At 57.2% G+C, this 19,592-nt stretch overlaps 1 protein-coding gene across 2 annotated transcripts; it reads left to right on the forward strand.

Annotated features, from left to right (window-relative positions):
• Positions 1-1,871: 1,871 nt before the first annotated feature.
• Pdlim4 (PDZ and LIM domain 4) lies at positions 1,872-17,053 on the forward strand. 2 transcript variants are annotated; one of them, XM_004666577.2, is made up of 7 exons: positions 1,872-1,988; positions 7,435-7,586; positions 11,461-11,539; positions 15,658-15,833; positions 16,050-16,213; positions 16,519-16,636; positions 16,741-17,053. In XM_004666577.2, the coding sequence occupies exons 1-7, from the start codon at positions 1,896-1,898 to the stop codon at positions 16,943-16,945; spliced, it is 987 nt and encodes a 328-aa protein (XP_004666634.2). In that variant the 5' UTR covers positions 1,872-1,895; the 3' UTR covers positions 16,946-17,053. The 2 variants fall into 2 exon arrangements, with proteins under 2 accessions (XP_004666634.2, XP_045009542.1); XM_045153607.1 differs by lacking the exon at positions 16,519-16,636 and having other exon boundaries at positions 1,889-1,988; positions 16,741-16,811.
• Positions 17,054-19,592: the final 2,539 nt, after the last annotated feature.

The following is a 19,592-nucleotide window of genomic DNA, read 5'->3' on the forward strand; positions in this document are numbered from 1 at the left end:
TCATGCCCTCTCTGCCTCTTTGTATCATGGCCAAGGAGACAGCTAAGATAATAATTCCCAAAACTGTTATCATGCTAACAGCAAAAGTTCATAGTCAGGTTCTCTCCTGGCTGCTGGGGAAATGTAAATAAGTAAGATAGAAAATAGCAGGGCGTGGTAACACACACCTTTAATCCCAGCACTCGAGAGGCAGAGGTAGGAGGATCGCCATGAGTTCGAGGGCCCCCTGGGACTACATAGTGAATTCCAGGCCGGCCTGGGCTGAGTAAAACCCTACCTAGAAGAAACAAAATACAAGAGTGTACTGCCCAGGGGCTGAGAGGCCAAGAAGGTCATATTCAGGACTGGAAAGCAGTGACCCACTCCTTCCCCATAGAAACAGGTCTTGAGGGGGTTTCAGCGTAGGGAGACATGGCAAGCTGGGAGAAGCAAGAGCGTCTGAGGAATTCCCCCATTCCTGTGAGAAGCATGGGGTGGGAAATCCCACCGACTCCAAGACCTGCTCCTCCCCCTCCAGCAAAGTCCATCACAGTTTACACTTGCTGTGGCTCCTAAGGGTCTAGATGAGAGGTCTCTGACCATGGTCCATTCTGTACACTCAACCTTCAGGGACAGCCAGAACCATAAGTGGTGGGTGCCCCCACCTCATCCCATTTGGTGAGTTCTGGGTTCTGGGGCCTTCTGGCCTATGGACCCCAGAGGAGCTACGCAAGACACCAGTCTTCTGCCACCTCTGTCCCCATGGGCCCGTGTCCACACAAAGTTCCTCTACGACAGGCATGCTCCCACATACACACCACAACCCTCCCCAAGACACCACTGCCACACACACACACACCATCCATGCGACGCCTCTCCACCCTGAACAGACAGCAGCGCCCTGCCTCCGGGGGTGGGGGGAGGCATCCTTGGATGGTGCTTTGTTGCCCTACACAAGCAGTCCTTCTAGGAGGGCATTAGAGGCGGTGGGCCCATCTCACCCCAGCCTGTGAGCAGCTGGGGAGGACCTGACATGGCCAGAGTAGGCAGCTCTGTCTGAGCCCTGGTGCCTGCAGGCTGTTTAAAGACGTCCCTGGAGGACAGTGGTTGGAGGTGGAGATCTTGGGAAGGGAAGGGCCCTGGGTAAGGGCATCGCACACCTCCACTGCCCTGTACCACATGGCTGCCACCGCAGCCACTCTCCTTTCCAGGAAGCCTAGGGACCCTAAGCAATGGAGGTAAGGGGGTTGTGCCGGCAAGATGACCGGCTAGAAGCTGATGAGAGGGAGAAGACCTCAGTGCCTTGGGGAAGTAAGGACGCCGGGAAAGAACAAGAGCTCGCTTCCAGACTCAAGGCAAACGTCACCTCCTCCAGGCAGCCTCCCAGGCCCTCGCCAGACTAGTCTAGGCACCTCTCTCTTTCCAAACCATAAAAGGCCTGCTGACTGCCTGCTTGTTGTCTTGGGTCTGTGTCCCCGTCCCAGGCCCGTGGCGGCCCTGGGCCTCCCATACCAGCGCTGGAATTGGCGAGGTGGGGCCGCAGGTTGGACGCGAGCAGTTCCTGGAGGAGGTTTGGGAGCCAGGCGCGGCCCCATCCCCCCCATAAAAGCCACTTCAAAGGACCAGTGCTCCCAGGCCCAGGCGGGACCCGGGCAACGGGACCGTCCCTGCGCTTGGGTGGGTGCGGGGGGGGGGTCTCCGGGAGCGGGTGGGGGTGCAGCTGCGGCAGAGGGGAGGGCTGGGTCCCCGGAGCCCCCCGCAGTGGGCGGCCGCGGGGCCAATCGGGCGCGCGGGGCGGGGGCGGGGGCGGAGGGGCCGGGCGGGGCGGGGCGCGGCGGCCAGGCGGCGGCGGCGGCGGGCGGCGACTCCTCCGTGTCCGCGTCCGCGTCCGGCTCCGGCGGCGGCTCCGGCCCGCGATGCCCCACTCCGTGACCCTGCGAGGCCCTTCGCCCTGGGGCTTCCGCCTGGTGGGCGGCCGGGATTTCAGCGCGCCCCTCACCATCTCCAGGGTGAGTCCCACCCCCCCCATCCTCGCCGGGGGCAGCAGGGTGGTCGTGGGTGTGAGACCTCGTCCTCGTGGTCCAGCGGGCACCCCGCGATCCCCTCCCCGACGTGCTGGAAACTTGCAGGCAGAGGGTTGGAGCGAGTGACCCGCAAGCTGTGGAGGGGGGCTTCCAGCCAGGCAGCGCAGCCCCAACTCTCTTCCCACTAGGCCTGCCGGTCCATTCAGTGGACAGCCTCCCCAAGACGTCCCCACCAGCCTCCCCGCTGGACCGCTTTAAGGGCAGTCACCACCAGGCATGGGCCAGGGGTGAGGACAGCTCTGCCGAGGCCCAGGGACTCTACTCAGACCCGGCCCTGCTTGAGCAGTTGTGACAAAGTTACCGCGAACCCCCCTTTCCATATCAGAGGTCCCCACTAGCAGGGCCGGGTGACCCCCCCCCCCCCGCAGGCGAGTCCACTGTCCTGCGGCTGAGAAGCCCATCCACTCCCCACTCTGAACTGCAGTTTCTCCTCGGTGACCTCAGTCACCCTGAGGGGGAAGTTAGAGATCAGGAGGAATTTTTGGCTTTCAGGGAAAGGGGAAAGAAACTTCACTCAAAACCAGCACAAAGCAGGGGACTGGGGCCGGTTTCAGCCCAGTTTCTCAAGAGGCCCCCAAATCCTGTACGCCTTGCCCCTGGGTCAGAGGATGGAGAAGAAGGGGGCCACACAGCCCTGGGGAGGTGACTTGTGGGAAGCTACCAGAGGAAGAAAAGGACTGGGGCCCTGAGGCAGAGGGCCCCCAGTCTAGGAGACAAGAGAGGAGAAAGCCTGGGCCTTGCCCTTTGATGCCTCCCAGTCTGGAGGGGACAGTTAAGGGACCTCAGGCCACCCTTTGTCCCCACAGAGGCGGCTTGGGCCTTTGGGAACCAGTGTCAGGGGTCCTGGGAAGTACCACTCTCCCTCACCCGACTGCCTCCTCCGGCCTGGGGGCGGGGGCAGCTGGGCAAGTTTAGAGACCTCTTCTCAGTTCTTGGGAAGGGGTCGGCATTGGGTGGAGTCCTCTCTCTGGGGGCCAGGGTGACAGGCAGGACCAGCTGTCCTCAGAGGCTTCCCTCATCTGCTCTCACCACCGGGTCCCCAGGGCTGAGTGAGGTGGCCCTCTGAGCACATCTGAGACTTTCCGCCTCCACCCCCACCCCAGGCCCCTTCTCCCTCTCTCCCTCTCTCTCTCTCTCTCTCTCTCTCTCTCTCTCTGTGTGTGTGTGTGTGGACACGAGAGCATCTTTGTCCTCCTGGTGGGTCTTGCCGTGTGCCCGCAGAGGCCTGCTGGGCCGCTAGACTGGACTGCAGGCCAGGCACCCTGGGTGTGAGGCCGCTGACAGGCTCCGTGTTGGCGGCTGACGGCCACAGGCGGCAGAGAGCGGAGACATCTGCTGCCCACGCGGCCGCCGGCCCGAGGAGGAAAGGCCTTCACACGTCAGCAGCAGCAGCAGCCCCTGCCTTGTCTGGCACGGATCAAGGGTCCAGGCCCCTGGCAGACAGACAGTCTGAGAGAGGGGTTTGCCTGGAAGAACCCCTTTGTCCCCCAAAGTCACATGGTATCAGCTTAGACCTAAGGAGCCAGGACGACTGAGCCCGGGCTTTGGGTGGGATCTGGGGAGATTTACAGCTCTGGAGGCACAGGCCACAGCTTGCCTGGCAGGTACCTCAGAAGCAACGCTACGGGGACTCATGACGTGTCTTCACCAAGGGGGTGCAAGAGCCAGCCTCTTCTGGGCTTCCAGGGCCTCCCCTGCCCAGAGCCCAGGCTTGTGGGAGGGATGGCCTCAGGCAGACAGGGAGGAGGCCAACTGCCTGGCGGGCTGGGGGCTCGCAGTCTCCGTCCAAGAAGCCTCCAAGGTCCCCCAGGAACAGCATACAGGAGTTCTTCCCTCTAGACAAACGGTAACGACTGCTGGCCTTTTCCAAGTATCACCATGTGCCAGCCTCCGCCCTAAGCGGGGTTGGTACCAGCACCTCCTCCTTGGAATGAGCTCTGCTGTGTAACCAGCTGCTGGGGAGGTGTCACATGCTCTGATCCGCTGCAGGAGGCCCCAGAAGTAAGGATTTCCCCTGGCCTCCTAATGTCCTTACAGAGGCACAGAGACGTTGAGGTGCCCAAAGAAGCAGAGGATAGACAAGAGTCCAGGCCTGGCTAGAGCCTGATGTGGGATGGGCGCCGTGGCCCTCCGTGGCTCCCACCCCCTGCATGGGCTGGGCAGGGGCTGGAATTCAGCAGATGAGGGAGGTGATTCATGCCTCAGACTCCCACCTGACCTCACTGTGCCTGTCTCCTGTCTGTCTGTCTGGTTATCCTATACTCAGCAGCTGGACAGATTCATTTGAATTCTATTCCCCTTGTTAGAACTGTCCATCTCCCCAACTGTCAGGAAAAAGGCTCCCAGACGTCACGAGAAAAACCATCAGGACGTTGCAAAATTTGATATCTTCTCAGATTTTTGTTTCTCCCATTTTCCCCTCAATAATGATGCCAAAGCCAGACAAGCCTCCTGCCTTCTCTCCTAAATAAGTCATTATAGTTGCCGGCACCTCTACCTGGAACATTATCTCCAACGGGGACACTTCCCTTCCCCAGCCCCCTCCTTTACAAAAAAGTACAGTGGTTAGGAATGTAGACTTTTGATTTGGAATCAGCTGGCCTGGATTGGAATCCTAGCTTGGCTGTTTATCAACTAAGCATTTCTCTGGCCTTGCTTTCCTCATCTAGGAAATGGGCTTGCCTTGAGAATTGAGGAGACAATGTGTGTAAACGGTGCCTGGGAGAGTCACTGTTTCCTGGCTTCACGCCCTCTTTGACCAGAGCTCCCCAAGCTCCATGGAGCTGGCCGCACCCCAGCCACCCCTGCTTTCAAGAACTTCCTCCGCCCACAGGGGCCTGGATGTAGTCCTTGTGCTGGTTGAGTCATCCTGCAGCTAGCTGCCCCCTGAGGAAGAAGACCCCTGTCCAGTGGGAGCTAGAGCAAGGCACCCTACTCCAAGTTCTTCTTCTTGTCTGGATGTGGGTACAAGAGCAGCCTCAGCCACATCCGGGGACTGAGAGGTTGCCCCGAGCCAGTTCCCGGTAAAGCACTAGCCCAGAGTGGATATCCACGAAGGCCAGTGTACCTGGAGCACGGCGTTCAAATGGGATGGGATGGTGCCAAGTGGGCACCTGCCCCAGAAGGACAGGCTCGTGCAGGTGCCCAGGCTCGACGAATGCACATTCATGGCGGGCTGGTTGGCTTGGGTGTCGTACTGCAGACGAGAACATTCCTTGGGGTGGCTCATTTCATCATGGCAGGGCAGTTTGGGCAGTGCCCATACCAGGCCTCTAGCCAAGGAGCTGCCAGGACCTTCGCTTTGTCCACTCGCCGCTGGGAACTGGCAAGCCGAGCCTGTCTTGTTGCCAGGAGCCGCCACCCCCACTGATAGGCACAAGGTCACTGACAGCTCGTGGACCAGGGCAGGTCCCTGACTGGAGATGCTGGGGCGGGATGGGAGTGCCTCGTCTGCTTCCACAGACTGTCAGGCCTGAGACTGACGGTGGCCGGCTGCCTCAGTTCCCCCCGTTAGGCCTCTCTGTCAGTCCCCCCACCCTCTACCCATGATCATCATCACGTGATCAAGATTGTTTGATCTTGTGGAGTCAACAGGGGACACTAGGGTGCAGGGGACGTAGAGGGGGCGGTGTAATTCCCCCAAAGCCGCCCGGTAGCTGGGATTGCACAGCCTCGGGCTTGCCTGGGGAGGTGTACACACACCTCCGCACTCTCATTGTACCGAGGCATTAACAGAGCAGGGGAGCAGAGGTGATCGTGAGGGAACATAAGGAACTCCCACCGGAAGTTCACCAGGCTGAGGCCAGGAAGAGGAGGCATGGGCCCGGAAGTGTGTTAGAGGGTCAGAGGTGTCCCAGGTGGAGGGGCAGCACCCGCAGGAGTGTAGACACACACGCTGTCTGGCGCCTTGAGTACCCCGCAGCTGTTCAGGTGAGCTGGGTGCTCCGGTAGGCTGGGCACAGCGTGGCAGGAACAGGTAAATGGGCATGAAAAGTGAGGTCAGACAGTGGAGTCAAGTCACTGCTGAATAGTCTGACTCAGTGGGGCATTGTCTAAAGTATTTGTGACACATCCATGCTCTGTGAGCGGATGTGTCCCTGTCTGTGCCCTTTGCACATCTTTTTATTATTATCATTTTTATTATTTTATATTTTATCATTTATTTACTTATTGGCTTTTCAAGATAGGGACTCACTGTAGTCTAGGTCTTGAACTCATGGCGATTCTCCTACCTCTGCCTCCTGAGTGCTGGGATTAAAGGTGTGCGCCACCACGCCTGACTCATTGCACAGCTTAATGTACATAGCTTGCAAAAAAAAAAAAGAAAGAAAGAAAGAAAGAAAGAAAATCCCAGGCTGGAGAGATGGCTTAGCAGTTAAGGCATTCCCGTGCAAAGCCAAAGGACCCAGGTTCGATTCCCTAGGACGCACGTTAGCCAGATGCACAGGGAGCTCATGCTTCCAGAGTTCGTTTGTAGTGGCTGGAGGCCCTGGCACATCCATTCTCTCCCTCTCTCCCTCTTTCTCTGTCAAATAAATAAATAAAATATTTAAAAAATACAAGAAATCCCTCTTGTCCCAGCCCAGAGATAGCCACTCATGTGTCCTTAATGCCCTACCAGGTTTCTAGGGGCTGCAGTTAGAGTTGCTTTTGTGCAACTGTGTGTGTGTGCATGTGTGTGTGTGTGTGTGCATGGTCATGTGTGTAGGCACACATGTAAGGGCGAGTGTGTCTGCACACGTGTGTACACAGGTGTGGAGGCCAGAGGTTGACATCTGGTGTCTTCCTCACTAGCTTTCCAGCTCATTATTTTTAAAATTTGTTTATCTATTTATTTATTTATTTATTTATGAGAGGCAGAGAGAGAGAGGATGAGCACACCAGGGCCTCTAGCCACTGCAAATGAACTCCAGACACATGCACCTTGTGGATACTGGGGAACTGAACCTGGATCCTTTGGCTTTGCCAACAAGCGCCTTAAATGCTAAGCCATCTTTCCAGCTCCCACCTCATTATTTTTTAAAACTGAGCCAGGACCTCACCAATTAAGCTACGTTACCCAGCCAGCAAGTGCTAAAGATCCTCCTGTCTCCTTCCCAGCCTGAAATTATCCAACCCTCTTCCTCCTCCTCCTCCTCCTCCTTCTAATGTAGGTGCTAGAGATCCTAACTCAGGCCCTCCTTGAACACATTTTACTGGCTGAGCCATCTCTCCAGACCCCAGAACGTTTTTAACTCTGAGGCTGTAAAGCCACCTGGGGACCTGAACCGATCTCTTGGCTTATGCACCACAGCTCACACTGGCCGGACTCTGAGACTGAAGGAGGTCTGAAGCAAAAGGCCGCATAATTACTCTGACTGTCCACCCACAGGTCCATGCTGGCAGCAAGGCCGCGCTGGCCGCCCTGTGCCCAGGAGACCTGATTCAGGCCATCAATGGTGAGAACACAGAGCTTATGACACACCTGGAGGCTCAGAACCGCATCAAAGGCTGCCACGACCACCTCACACTCTCCGTGAGCAGGTACACGCCAGGGCAGGCTGGGTGGCAGGGACGGGGAAAGAAGGGGACGGTTCTGGTCAGCCTGGGTGACAGCCTCTCTGCCCGCAGCTCCCAGGCCCAGCCCTAGGGAATGGTGACTTCATAGGCCTGAAGGGTATTCTTTGCGGCCGAAGTTGCTTTTCAACACTACAGATAGAGCCTTGGGGCCCCTGTGGCAGGTACTACAGACAGGAGGAACCTGCACAGTGGCACTCACCTGCAACCCCAGCATTTGGTTGTGTTGGTTTTTAAATATAGTATGTATGTATGTATGTATGTATGTATGTATGTATGTATGTATATAGGAGTGGGGGCAGACAGAAAGACAGTATGGGCATGCCAGGGCCGCTTGTAGCTGCAAACTCCAGAGGCATGTACCACTTTGTGCACCTGGCTTTACGTGGGTACTGTGGAGTTGAACCCAGATTGGAAGGCTTTGCAAGCAAGCACCTTTAATTGCTGAGCCATCTCAGCATTTGGGCAGCTGAGGCAGGAGACTCTGAAGTTCAAAGTCTACATGAATTACTTAGAGAGATTCTGTTTCAACACAGACACACAGACACACACACACACACACACACACACACACACACACACACACTTCAGTTCTTTCTCCTCTGCCCCAAGGGATCAGCTTGATGACCATTTCAAAGTAGTTTCAAGTTATCTCATCCTCAAAACCTATAAAACCCAGGGTAGGCCCCACTGTATAGATAAGGCAGAGCCTCACAAAAGGTAGAAGAGTGCTTGAAGTCACACAGCCAGGAGGCAAGGAAGCAGAACTCAACCTTGGGTTTCTCTCTTGCCCCGAAAGATTCCATTCTCTCTACTCGGATGCCGACTTTCCGTCCAGCCCCACAGCTGTTCGGCCTCAACAGCTGTCCCCACCTCGGCCTAGGCTTCTGGTTAAGTCTGGCTTTGGAACAAGCTTTTCTGCCATGGGCTTTCTTGCGCTGAGCATCCCATCTTGAAAGGGAGGGGAAAGGGTCACTGTGACCTGCAGCGTGGAAAGGTCCAGCCCCTGCCTTGCTCAGACCCTGGCTTTTTAGTCAGTTCCCACTGGCAGTTGGCTTACTTCTAGCTGAGTGGGATCCCCCCCCCGCAGCCCTCCCCACCCTGCCTGGATCCAGCTCAGCTCTACCACGTTCAGTGCTAACCGGGACTTTCCAAGAGCCCCTGTGGAACTGTGTGGTGAAACCGCAGCATGGCGTTAACTAACAGGGCGGAAGCTTGAGCCACTGTCCATAAGCCTTTAAACATGGTGAGAAGGTTTATGAGATAGCCTCTGTCTGAGTCTGGCCCATGACCAGGTCCACACTGGGGTCACGACCCCTGGATGTGCCCTTGGCTCCGCATGGGCTCAGCTTGCAAGCCCCAGGGCCCGGTACGTTCCATTCAGCACGTTGCAAGGACTCCCCAGACTAGGGTTTCTGCAAGGCTGGTCATCACCTGGATTCTGCCATCGTAGGGACCCAGATGACCTCCGTGAGCCTGGGCTTCCCCGCCCTCTGCCAGGCTGCTTGTCGGGGATGCCTCAGCGCTACTCTGCCCACAAGTAGCCTCTGAGGTCTCCGTGCTTGGCTGGGTTCCTGGGACCTGACTCACCTCCACGTTGCTCTCCAGCCAAACAAGGGCAGCCCTGGAAGGGGGGAGCGCAGTCGAGAGGGAGGCTCGAGTGGGGTCTGAGTCAGAAGATTCCCAGAGAGAATGATGTCAGGGACGGTGGCCGGGTGGAGGTCCCCCTTCCTTCCTTCCTTCCCCGGTCATTTGTTCCAAGCCAAGCATTGACGAAGCCAGGGAACCACAGTCCCGTTGCATGCTGGGCGCAGCAGGTTTAGAACGCCACGTGGCCATGGAGCAAATGGGGAGAGCATGCCGTCCACGTCACAGAGCCGAGCTTCAGAGCTGGCCTCTGGACCTGAGACCTATGTTGTCCTCCAGCCAGTGCTTCTATGCCCTGAGCCCTGGACTCCCTCCACCCAAGACCAAGAGCCACCTCGGGACTGTGGCGTTGAGTGGCGGGGAGGTGCCAGACTTGTGCAGAGTGACAGACTGACGCCTGCCTCCCCTCCACGGTCTCCCAGCTTCACACGCAGGCCTGGGGCGGCCAGTACACAGCACATGCCAGCTACCTTGACCCTGGGGCCAGAACTCTTTCTGCTGGACACCTTCCCATCTGCGAAGCCTCTGTTCTTGCTTCCCACCCTTCCTGCCGCACCAGGACTTATGCCTGGACCACAGACACCCCTTCTACCCTCCTCATAGGCTCCACGGAGACTCGGCCTGGCGAGCGAGCTGCCGTGAGCGGCTTGACGCTCAGCCTCGGTCGCCTGCCGTCAGACCCCCGCAGACAGCAGTGTGAGGCCCTGTTTCTCTGCGAGGCTGACTTTCCAGGCGGACTCACAGAGCTACTGAGTGGCAGGACTGGGGCCACAGCCTCCAGTGTGACTGTCAAAGCTCACCTCACCCCTCTGGGACCTGTTCTGTTGGTCAGGACTCTCCCCACGCGTTGCCTGCGACTCAGCCATCGGCACGGGCCCTGTTGCCGTCACCCCTGCGCTGCAGGCTGATTTGCGTGGCTCAGTCTTGGTTTCCCATTTTCTTGGAAGATGGGTAGCTGGAGCCACCCAAACAGCCCGAAACGGAGGTTTGAGATAGAGACTCACACACACAACTGAGCCTTTCATTTTGATCTGTCACCTTGGGCCACCCTTATAGCGCTGGGTATTTGGTGCCCTCTGGCCCTCAGGCCTGGGCACCAGTTTGGGAAAATGTATACGGGCATAGAACCACACAAGATGTTGAGCTTTGTCCCACTGGAGTTCTGAGTCAGTGGAAGACCGGGACTGTGAGTTAGGGCGCTTACCTGGGAACCTCGATGAGGGCCAGAGGGCGAGGCCATGGGGCAGGTTTACCTGGGGGTGAGCCGGTCTGAATGTCAGAGGCCCCTGGAGGCCGTGCGGAGGAGACTGGGAAGAAGTGAGGAAAGAGAGTCAGTGTGGACTACAGACAGACAGATCGTTCCTTCCATCGACCAACAGCAAAAGGGAAAGGCAGGCTGAGCTCCTGGCCAGTCATAAGAGCTTGGGAAGCCCCAGGAGGCCTCTTTGTGGAAGAGCGCTCTTTCCTTGCTCTGGGCAGCCTCGCACCCCCTCCTAGCCTGACTCTAGCTTGCAGAGCTACCGAGTGGTGGCCCCGGACAGCAGCTTCCAGGCCCGCCCTGTCCTGCTTATGGCAGGTTTATGATGTTTTTCTCCCTCCTGAGCGGTGTTTGGCTTTTGGTTTCTATGGCGAAGCAGGAATTTCCTAATGGCCTGTTTCCCATCTGGGCCGGGCAGACTTTGGTGACGACTCTGCCTCCTAGGACAGGACCCTGGAGCCAGTAGGAGGGGAGGCGCCCCTTCAGAACCCTGTTTCCCCTCCCTGCGAGCCGGCCCGGCCTCTGGCTGGAGGCTGTGGAGGTCGAGGCATGAGTGGACAGGCCCCCGGCCGCTGCTTGGCTGAGACCTGGCCCGCCCTGCCCGCCCTGCGCTGAGCCTCCTAGAGCTGAGCTTCTGTGGGACACGGAGGGTTGGAAGAGGGAGGGAGGTGCAGGCTCTCCAGGAACCAGCCAGACCCAGAAGGAGCTGCAGGTGGGGCAGGGAGCACGCAGCTCTTCCCCCGTGGGCCTGAGCTCCTTGCTAAGCCACTGGGCTCAAAGGGAAAACACTGTGGTGCAGTGCTGTCCTTCTCCCTGCAGGGCCCAGGCCCGCGTCCAGCTGGCTCCAGTCCCCAAGCCCCATCCCTCTTGCCCCTGGTTCCCAGGCCAGGTAGGCACAGGAGACAGAGGTCTCTAACCACCCGATTCCCACTGCAGGCCTGAGAACAAGAGCTGGCCCGGTTCTCCTGACGACAGAGCCCAAGCGCACAGGATCCTGGTCGACCCCGAGGCCCAGGTATGTACGTCCACGCACGGCCCGGCCCGGCCCAGCCCAGCTCCGAGTGTCCCTGGACAGAGACTGAAGCAAAAGCCTGCCCTGGGCCACGTCCACTCTCCCCCCATACTCCTGAGGTGATGAGCACCTGACGGGGGCTCTGTCCCCATTGCCAGCAAGCGTGGGCTCTTGACAAAGGGGTCCGTGACAGGCTGAGGCTGGCCTTGGCTGTGAGGAGGCTCCGGCGATGGAACCCTCTTGGTCTCCTACCAGCCGTGGAGGCCCTATCTATGGCTGGGGTGCTCGCCTGGCCATCCCGTGATGGCCACAGCAGCCTCGGGCTGCAGGCCTGTCCTCTTCGTCATTCTTGCACTAGGCAGACAGTGGGGGAGCCAGGCTGCTGTGGAACCTCGTTTTGCCTTGGACAAGAAGAGCATCCAGAGCCAGCCTGACGCCCCGGGCAAGGTGAAGCCTGCGGCTAGTTCCACAGCACCCAGCTTGTGGAGCTGAGGTCTTCTGGGCCTGCTTGTGTGTGTGCCGCCCACATGAAGGGGCAAGAAGAACAGGGCTCACCAGCCGGGCGTGGTGGCGCACCCCTTTAATCCCAGCACTCGGGAGGCAGAGGTAGGAGGGTCGCTGTGAGTTCAAGGCCACCCTGAGACTACAAAGTGAATTCCAGGTCAGCCTGAGGTAGAGTGAGAACCTTCTTCAGGAAAAACAGAAAGAAAGAGAAAGAGAGAGAAAAAAAAGGAAGAAAGGAAGAAAAAGAAGGAAAGTTTTGCCAAACCAGGGGAAAGGCTCTACCCTAGCCCTTCCCTTAGCAACAGTGCCCCTGATGCTGTGACATTGTTTTCCCCTGCCTTGCCTCGGATGACATCTCTCAGGACAGATGTTTGCCACAGTTGTGGAGTGACTGTTCTAGAAGGAAAGAGGCACTTAGAAGTCTTGGGATAAGAAAAGCCAGGGACCAAAGGAGCTCACAGGACCCATGGGAGCAAATTGGGGGTTCAGAGGGGAAATAAGAGAAAGGAAGGATGGCAGGTAAGAGGGAGGGCAGGGATGAAGTGGGGAGGAGGGCCATCAGAGAGATGCTGGCTTCCTCTGTTTGGAACCTTAGCTGTCCTTGCAGGGACTCACGATCCCACCTGTGTCTCAGAAGCTTCCTCTGGTGCTCCTGAGGTCTTAGGGGCATGGGCAGAGCTGCCAGGCTGGACCTGGGCCAGGCACAAGGGAGCAGCACAGTGTTTGTGAGAGGCCCGCTTCCTCGTGGTGTGCTTCTGTCGGTGCGGACAGGCCTGAGCTTTGGAGTGTGAACCTCAGCTGTGCCCTCCAGAGGCTCAAGGCCTGGGGCCTGGAGAATTGGAGGCTGTAGAGCAGCGACCCCCGTTCACACTTGTCTTTACTTCTTTGTGTGTCCGCAGTGGTTCCCACCTGGGGGGGGGGCAGATTTTCCACAAGTTACCGGGCAGCCCCCTCGCCGCTGTCCCCCTTTTGTACTTAAAAGGTCACAGGCTCTATGGGTGGTGATGGAAACGCCCCACCCCACCCCAGCAGGGCTGTGTCCTCACCAGCAGACACACTGGGCTCATTGTCCCCGAGGCTGCCACCCTCTGGTGGGGCCCGCTGAAGCCACGAGGGGAGGAGGAAAGCACAGCTAGCCCTGGGCCAGAGCAGGGCACCCCTGGCATACATCGCCAAGGGGGATGGGACCGAGGAACCACAGCTGCAGGCCTGCCTCCTTCTCTGTGGGGCCACACGGGCAGGCTGGATGCTCCCCCTCTTGCCACCCCATGTGGAAACTCAGGGAGGCCCATGGGCCGCCCAGAGTGGACAGAGTGTGGTGATCAGCAAAGCCTTCTGGGAAGGGCTGGCTGTGGAGCTGAAGTGCAGAGATGGGCAGAGAAGCAAAGCACACGGAGCAAGGGCTCCATGCACGCCCAGCCTTGGGAAGGGGCCCCCTCATCCTCTGGAGGAAGTGTTCATCTGCAAGCAAGTTGAGTGGCTTACATTCTGTCTTTAGTCATGTGGGGTTGATAAGCAACGTCATCACCCCCATTCTGTTGAGAAACCCACTGAGGTTTCAGCAGCCAGCCCGGTGGCAGCAGGCTGGAGCTCAGAGCGAGGAACATAGGATATGAGGTAGACCACCACCCAGAGTGCCTCAGGAATGCTTACCACAGCCCTTCGGCCAGGCACCATGCTAAGCTGCACATGTCATTGTTGTATTCACCCCCCTCTCTAAGGAATCTATGATGTAGGGACCAGTCGCATTCTCCAGTTCACAGTTGAAGACTCAGAGCTTCCGTGAGCGAGTCAGTGAGTGATAGAGCTGCTGCGACTCAAGCAAACACTGAGGTCACCTCCGAGCTCAGACCCGCAGAAACTGCTGCATGGGTGGCCACAGGAGGAGCGGTGGCGCTCTGATGACCCTGCAATGGGCTCCCACACCCTGCTGGGCGGGGGTGAGAGTCGGACTCCATCCTTCCTTCCAGTCTCTGGTTCTTTGACTCCCACCCCTCCCCTTTTCCACTGAAGCCTCGTGAAGAAGGCCAGCCCCACCCCCCGCCAACCACAGCCCATCTGGTCCCCATTAGAGGCCAGCTCTGCCTGCCTGCCCTGCAGACCCGTGTGGGAGAGCGCTCAGGTTTCTGACAGGCTGTCCTTGGGCCTGATGAGGGGCAAGAGGCTCGCTGCAGCTGCTGCTGCATTGGTGGGGCCCTACCTGGGCAGAAAGCCCCTCCCCTCTGTTGGGGTCGGGGAAATACGAGGGCCCCCACCCCACGACTCTCACCTTCCAAAGGGCAGGGGCAGTCACGCTGGCACATGGTGGGCTCCACTGCCCCATGCTAGAGGCTGCCAGGGCCCGAGCCGGGCTCTTCCCACAGTGCACATTCTATTCCCCAGCAGAAGGGTTTACATGTCACCTCTCAGGCTGAGGCTGCACTTGGTGCCTCACCTTTAATCACACTGTTCTGACTGCCAGCCCGGAGCCAGCCTCCGTGGCCTTCCCCAGAGCACTCGGTGCTGGCCTCGGTGCGCGCCGCCTTGCCTGTGGGAATGGGTGGATGCGGTAGACTGGCTCGTGCATGTTTTGTCCTTCCGTGCGCGTGCGTGCGTGTGTGTCTTTAAACATAAGCGGGTGCACACTCACCTGCATATCACTGGGAGCTGAGGTTACAGCCCCCAGGCCCCACTCAGATCCATCCACACCACAAAGTCCGTGCACGGCCCTCATGGGCTGAGGGACATGTGCAGAGCACACCCCGAACTGTTTCAGCCATGGACAAGTGAACTGGCCTTAGGGTCCTGTCCTCATCTGCTCTCTTCTCAAGGCCACCTGTTACAGCCTTCCTGGGCGCAGAAAATGGAGTGGTGAAGGTGCAGGCCCAGGGCAGCCAGGTGCTCCCACACCTCAGACTGGGGCTTCAACCAGCGCTCAGGGTCCTCCCGCCTTCAGGACAAGAAATCCCTTTAATTTTTCTTTCTTTCTCTGAGAGAAAAAGAGGGGGGCGGTGGGAATGAATGGGAGCACCAGCGCTTCCAGCCACTGCAAATGAACTCCAAACACATGTGCCCCCTTGTGCATCTGGCTAACGTGGTACTGGGGAATCAGACCTGGGTCCTTAGGCTTTGCAGGCAAGCACCTTAGCTGCCAAGCCATTTTTCCTGCACCCGTGAAATCCTTTTAATTTATGTCCTAACTATTGGCTCAGCTGGTGCCCAGCACCGCTCTGACACCAGGAGCTGATCGGGCTCTCTTTTGTACAGCTGGGAGACCCCACGCGCTGCTGTAGCCACAAGACCTCAAAGGGCTCCTTGGAATGCGTCCATCACAATTCATTCCTTCCTGGTGCTAGTGGGCAGGGTTCAAGAGCTCAGGTTGAATCTCAGACACTCAGATGTTTGTGTCTGACTAGGCATAGCATTTCGCATTTCTGTAGTAGCTGAACCAACCAGGTCTGAAGACAAACCTGTTCTCCCACAGCCCCTTCTGTGATGGGTACCAGAGCCTGGATATGTCAGACAGAGGTGTCCAGCTGACAAGCAAGGACCGGCAGAACGGGGGTGGGGTGGGGGGGACGTCAACAAGACTGACCAGAGGTCAGAGGCTCCCAGTGCCTTAAGCCTCACTCTCACAGGATGGCAGTCCAGTGACCAGCAGGCGGTCCTCAGCTACTGGGATTGGACTGGAGGAGATCAGACCCAGCCTAGGATCTCCATATGGACAGCCCCCTCGCCTTCCAGCTCCTCACAATGGCAGTGAAGCTACCTTGCCAGCCCAGATGAGCAACCTGCACGTGTCTCCACCCCCCAGGTAGTACAAAAGTCTGGTCTTTGGAGCCACACCCAGATCCATCCTACCCCCTAATCAACCCTGGCATCCTGGCTCCTGACTCTCCTTGTTTGGGTTTCACTCCCATGGTTGCGTTCTGACGCATAAAGCCTCACTAGCCGTCTCCCTCCTCCCCTAAGCCGGCAGAGTGGAAGTTGGCATTGCCACTTGGGCCCTCCATCTCTTTCTCCTGCCCAGCACTGATCCAGCCAGGGGCTTCCCTCGGAGCCAGGACTGCAGGGTGGACCTGGGCTCGGAGGTGTACAGGATGCTGAGGGAGCCCACAGAGCCCACAGCCACGGAGCCCAAGCAGTCAGGCTCCTTCCGTTACTTGCAGGGCATGCTAGAGGCCGGAGAGGGTGGTAAGACCCCATGCCTGACCTGCAGGAGCTCCTCTCTTGCAGTGCCCCAACCCCCTCCCCCACCTCCACCCCCAGCTCCAACTTGCTCCCTGCTCCCCACTGCCCACTTCTTTGACGCTTTGCCCACCACTTCACTGTGCCCCCCTTCTGCTTTCCATCCCACCACCCCGCGGCTGCCCCTCGCTCCACGCCTGACCCCCGCCCTCCCCAGTCTCCTGGCTGTGGTGGCCCAGAAGTAACAGCCCACAGAAATGGAGCTCTGACCTTACTTAACCCGCTCATGCCACCTGCACTCCGGGTTTCAGGGGAGCGGTCTGGGCCTGGTGGACCCCGGAACCTCAAGCCAACGGCCAGCAAGCTTGGTGCTCCGCTGAGTGGCCTCCAGGGGTTGCCGGAGTGCACGCGCTGCGGTCACGGGATTGTGTGAGTACCGCCCTTGCCCACCTCAAGGCAGCCTCAGCTCTGCTGTCCGTGGCCCCAAGAATCTGTCAGTCACCTGATGCTGTGTGCTCGGTTCCCCCCAACAGGGGCACCATCGTCAAGGCGCGGGACAAGCTGTACCACCCCGAGTGTTTCATGTGCACTGACTGTGGCCTGAACCTCAAGCAGCGTGGTTACTTCTTTCTGGATGAGCGACTGTACTGTGAGAACCACGCCAAGGCACGGGTCAAGCCACCTGAAGGCTACGACGTGGTGGCTGTGTACCCCAACGCCAAGGTGGAGCTTGTCTGAGCTGTGATCCTTGCCCCGCCCCCTGCTTCCTCTAAGGTTCCTGCGTGCCCCCTGTAAATAGATGTTTCTCCTGGCCTTCCTAATAAAGTCCTTCTGCTTGCCCTGGAACCAGTCAGTGTTTGGCCTGCCCACCTCCCATGCTGGTCACTCCTCATGCGTTCAGGCACCAGGCTTGTTTTGGGCACTGTGTGCAAGGGTGAGCAAGACAGGCTTCCTTCAAGGGGTCCACAACCGGGGGGTGGGGGGGTGGGATGGTCTAGTAAGAGGAAAGTGAGGCCTGGGTCTGCAGATGCCAGCTGAGAAGGGTGAGGTCAGGGAAGATGTCAGCTGAGAACCGGGAATGAGGAAGGCCAGAGCTCTTTACCAGGAACTAAGGGAAGCCTTGTGTACTGTCGTCTTCATGACTGAGCGGGGGCGACCCCTAGCGACCTCTATGGGTAACGTCCATTTTCTGTCACCTTTCACACTGCAGAGGACATCACTGTACCCCGTCTTCTTTCCTCTCACTAGGGGGCGCACGTGATCTCTTTTTCCAAAATAAGGATTTACAAGGAAAAAAAGCACAGGTGTGCAGGCTGTCCTTTGTCTCTTGACATGTTTGGTTCTATCTCCAAAGAAAAAGAAATCCCTGTAGTTCCCGTACTGGAGGCTTCCTGGGACCCCACCCCTCCATAACACATCCTGTACAGACTCTTGCTTTTAAAAATCTAAACAGGGGCTCGAGAGATGGCTTAGTGGTTAAGGCACTTGCCAGCAAAGCCAAAGGACCCAGGTTTGATTCCCCAGTACCCACAGACAGCCAGATGCACAAGGTGACACATGTGTCTGGAGCTCCTTTGCAGTGGCTAGAGGCCCTGAGGCACCCATTCTCTCCCTCTCTGCCTCTTAAATAAATAAGTAAAAATATGTTTTTAAAAATCTAAACAGGCCAGGCGTGGTGGTGCACACCTTTAATCTCAGCACTCCCGAGGCAGAGGTAGGAGGATCGCTGTAAGTTCGAGGCTACCCTGAGACTACATAGTGAATTCTAGGTCAGCCTGGGTTAAAGTGAAACCCTATGTCAGAAAACAAAACAAAAATCTAAACAGTGACTGAGTCAGTAGTGGGTAACAACAGTTCGTCGTTGACCACAGTCCTGGACTCTAGGCCCCTCAGCCCTCCCTGCTTGTTCCAGATAAGAAACTGCCTCTTTCGTCTCTGTTTACTTAGCCTGAGTCATGTATTTATGAATTCATATCCCATCCATCTGCATGTAACAGTACCTACTTCCTCTCGCCCTTGCCAACACTAAACATTTCAAGGGTTTTTTTTTTTGGGGGGGGGGTCTGTTCAAGGTCTCACTCTAGCCCAGGCTGACCTGGAATTCACTACGTTGTCCCTGGGTGGTTTCCAACTCACTGTAATCCTCCGACCTCTGCCTCCCAAGTGCTGGGATTAAAGGCGTGTGCCATCACGCCCAGCGTTATTTTTATGTTATTTATTTATTTGTTTAAGAGAGAGAGAGAAAGGAGAGAGAGAGATAGAGAAAGAATGCGCCAGGGCCTTCAGCTGCTGCAAATGAACTGCAGATGTGTGCACCACTTTGTGCATCTGGCTTTACATACGTTCTGGGGAATTGAACTGGGGTCCTCTGGCTTTGCAAACAATCACCTTTAACTGCTGAGCCATCTCCCCAGCCCTTGTACTGTGTGTGTGTGTGTGTGTGTGTGTATTGTGTGTGTGTGTATGATATGTGCACTTGTTGGCATGTGTGTGGCTGCACATGTGTGTGCATGCATGTGGAGACCAGAAGTGGACAGCGGGGGTCTTCCTCAGTTGCTCTCCGGCTGCCACTGAGCCTAGAGCCGCTTCAGCTAGACTAGCTAACCAGTGAGCCCTAGGAATTCTCTGCCTGTGCCTTCGCAGTGCTGAGCTTACGGGCGTGAACGTTACCACCGTGTCCACCCACCTTTTACTGCAGTGCCGGGGACCCGGGCGCACACCCCCTCATGCTTGCACATCAAGCTCTTAACTCACTGAACCATCTTCTCTGCCCAGTTTCATACGCTTAAAAGAATATTTGCTGGTGGATTTTAAGATTTAATTTATTTATTTTGGTTTCTTGAGGTAGGGTCTCACTCTAGCCCAGGCTGACCTGGAATTCATTATGTAGTCTCAGGCTGGCCTCGAGCTCACAGAGATCCACCTGGGATTTAAGGCCACTACGCCTGGCTTCGTTTTGTTTGTGGATTTCATTCCTCTGGTCTATTTGCTGTTCCTGTGACATTACACAGTTCTAATTATGACTATGTTAGGATTTAATAGCTAATCTCTCCTCTCTGTTCTTCCTTTACAAACATGTCAAGGATGTTTTTGTGCATTTCCAATAGTCAGTGAGTAGGTATGTAAGGCGCTGGACAGACCTGTGACCCGTGACTCGAGGTTCCCCAGTGGAGAGCTGGCAATGGTCCCCTCCAGGGGGTAGAGCATTTGACTGCAAAGTTCTCCTCCCCTGGAGCAAAACTTTGGCCCTCCCACCTCGAGGCAAATAGTGGTTCCATCCACATGACTTCTTCCACACTCCTTCCTTTGCTCCTTGCTGCCTCTGGCACAATATGTTTTCTCCTTTGTCAGAGCTTAGCCCAGAACAAGCTCCAGCCTGATCCTG

This window comes from Jaculus jaculus, chromosome 6, assembly GCF_020740685.1.
Source record: "Jaculus jaculus isolate mJacJac1 chromosome 6, mJacJac1.mat.Y.cur, whole genome shotgun sequence".
Classification (NCBI taxonomy): Eukaryota; Metazoa; Chordata; class Mammalia; order Rodentia; family Dipodidae; genus Jaculus; species Jaculus jaculus.

What these genes read in the sequence shown, in the direction of transcription:
- Pdlim4 (XM_004666577.2), top strand. Translation starts at nt 1,896, where the DNA reads ATGCCCCACTCCGTGACCCTGCGAGGCCCTTCGCCCTGGGGCTTCCGC. An exon ending in CACGTGTCTCCACCCCCCAG is followed by an intron (nt 15,834 to 16,049) that starts GTAGTACAAAAG and finishes TCTCCTGCCCAG; the next exon opens with CACTGATCCAGCCAGGGGCT. An exon ending in CGCTGCGGTCACGGGATTGT is followed by an intron (nt 16,637 to 16,740) that starts GTGAGTACCGCC and finishes TCCCCCCAACAG; the next exon opens with GGGCACCATCGTCAAGGCGC.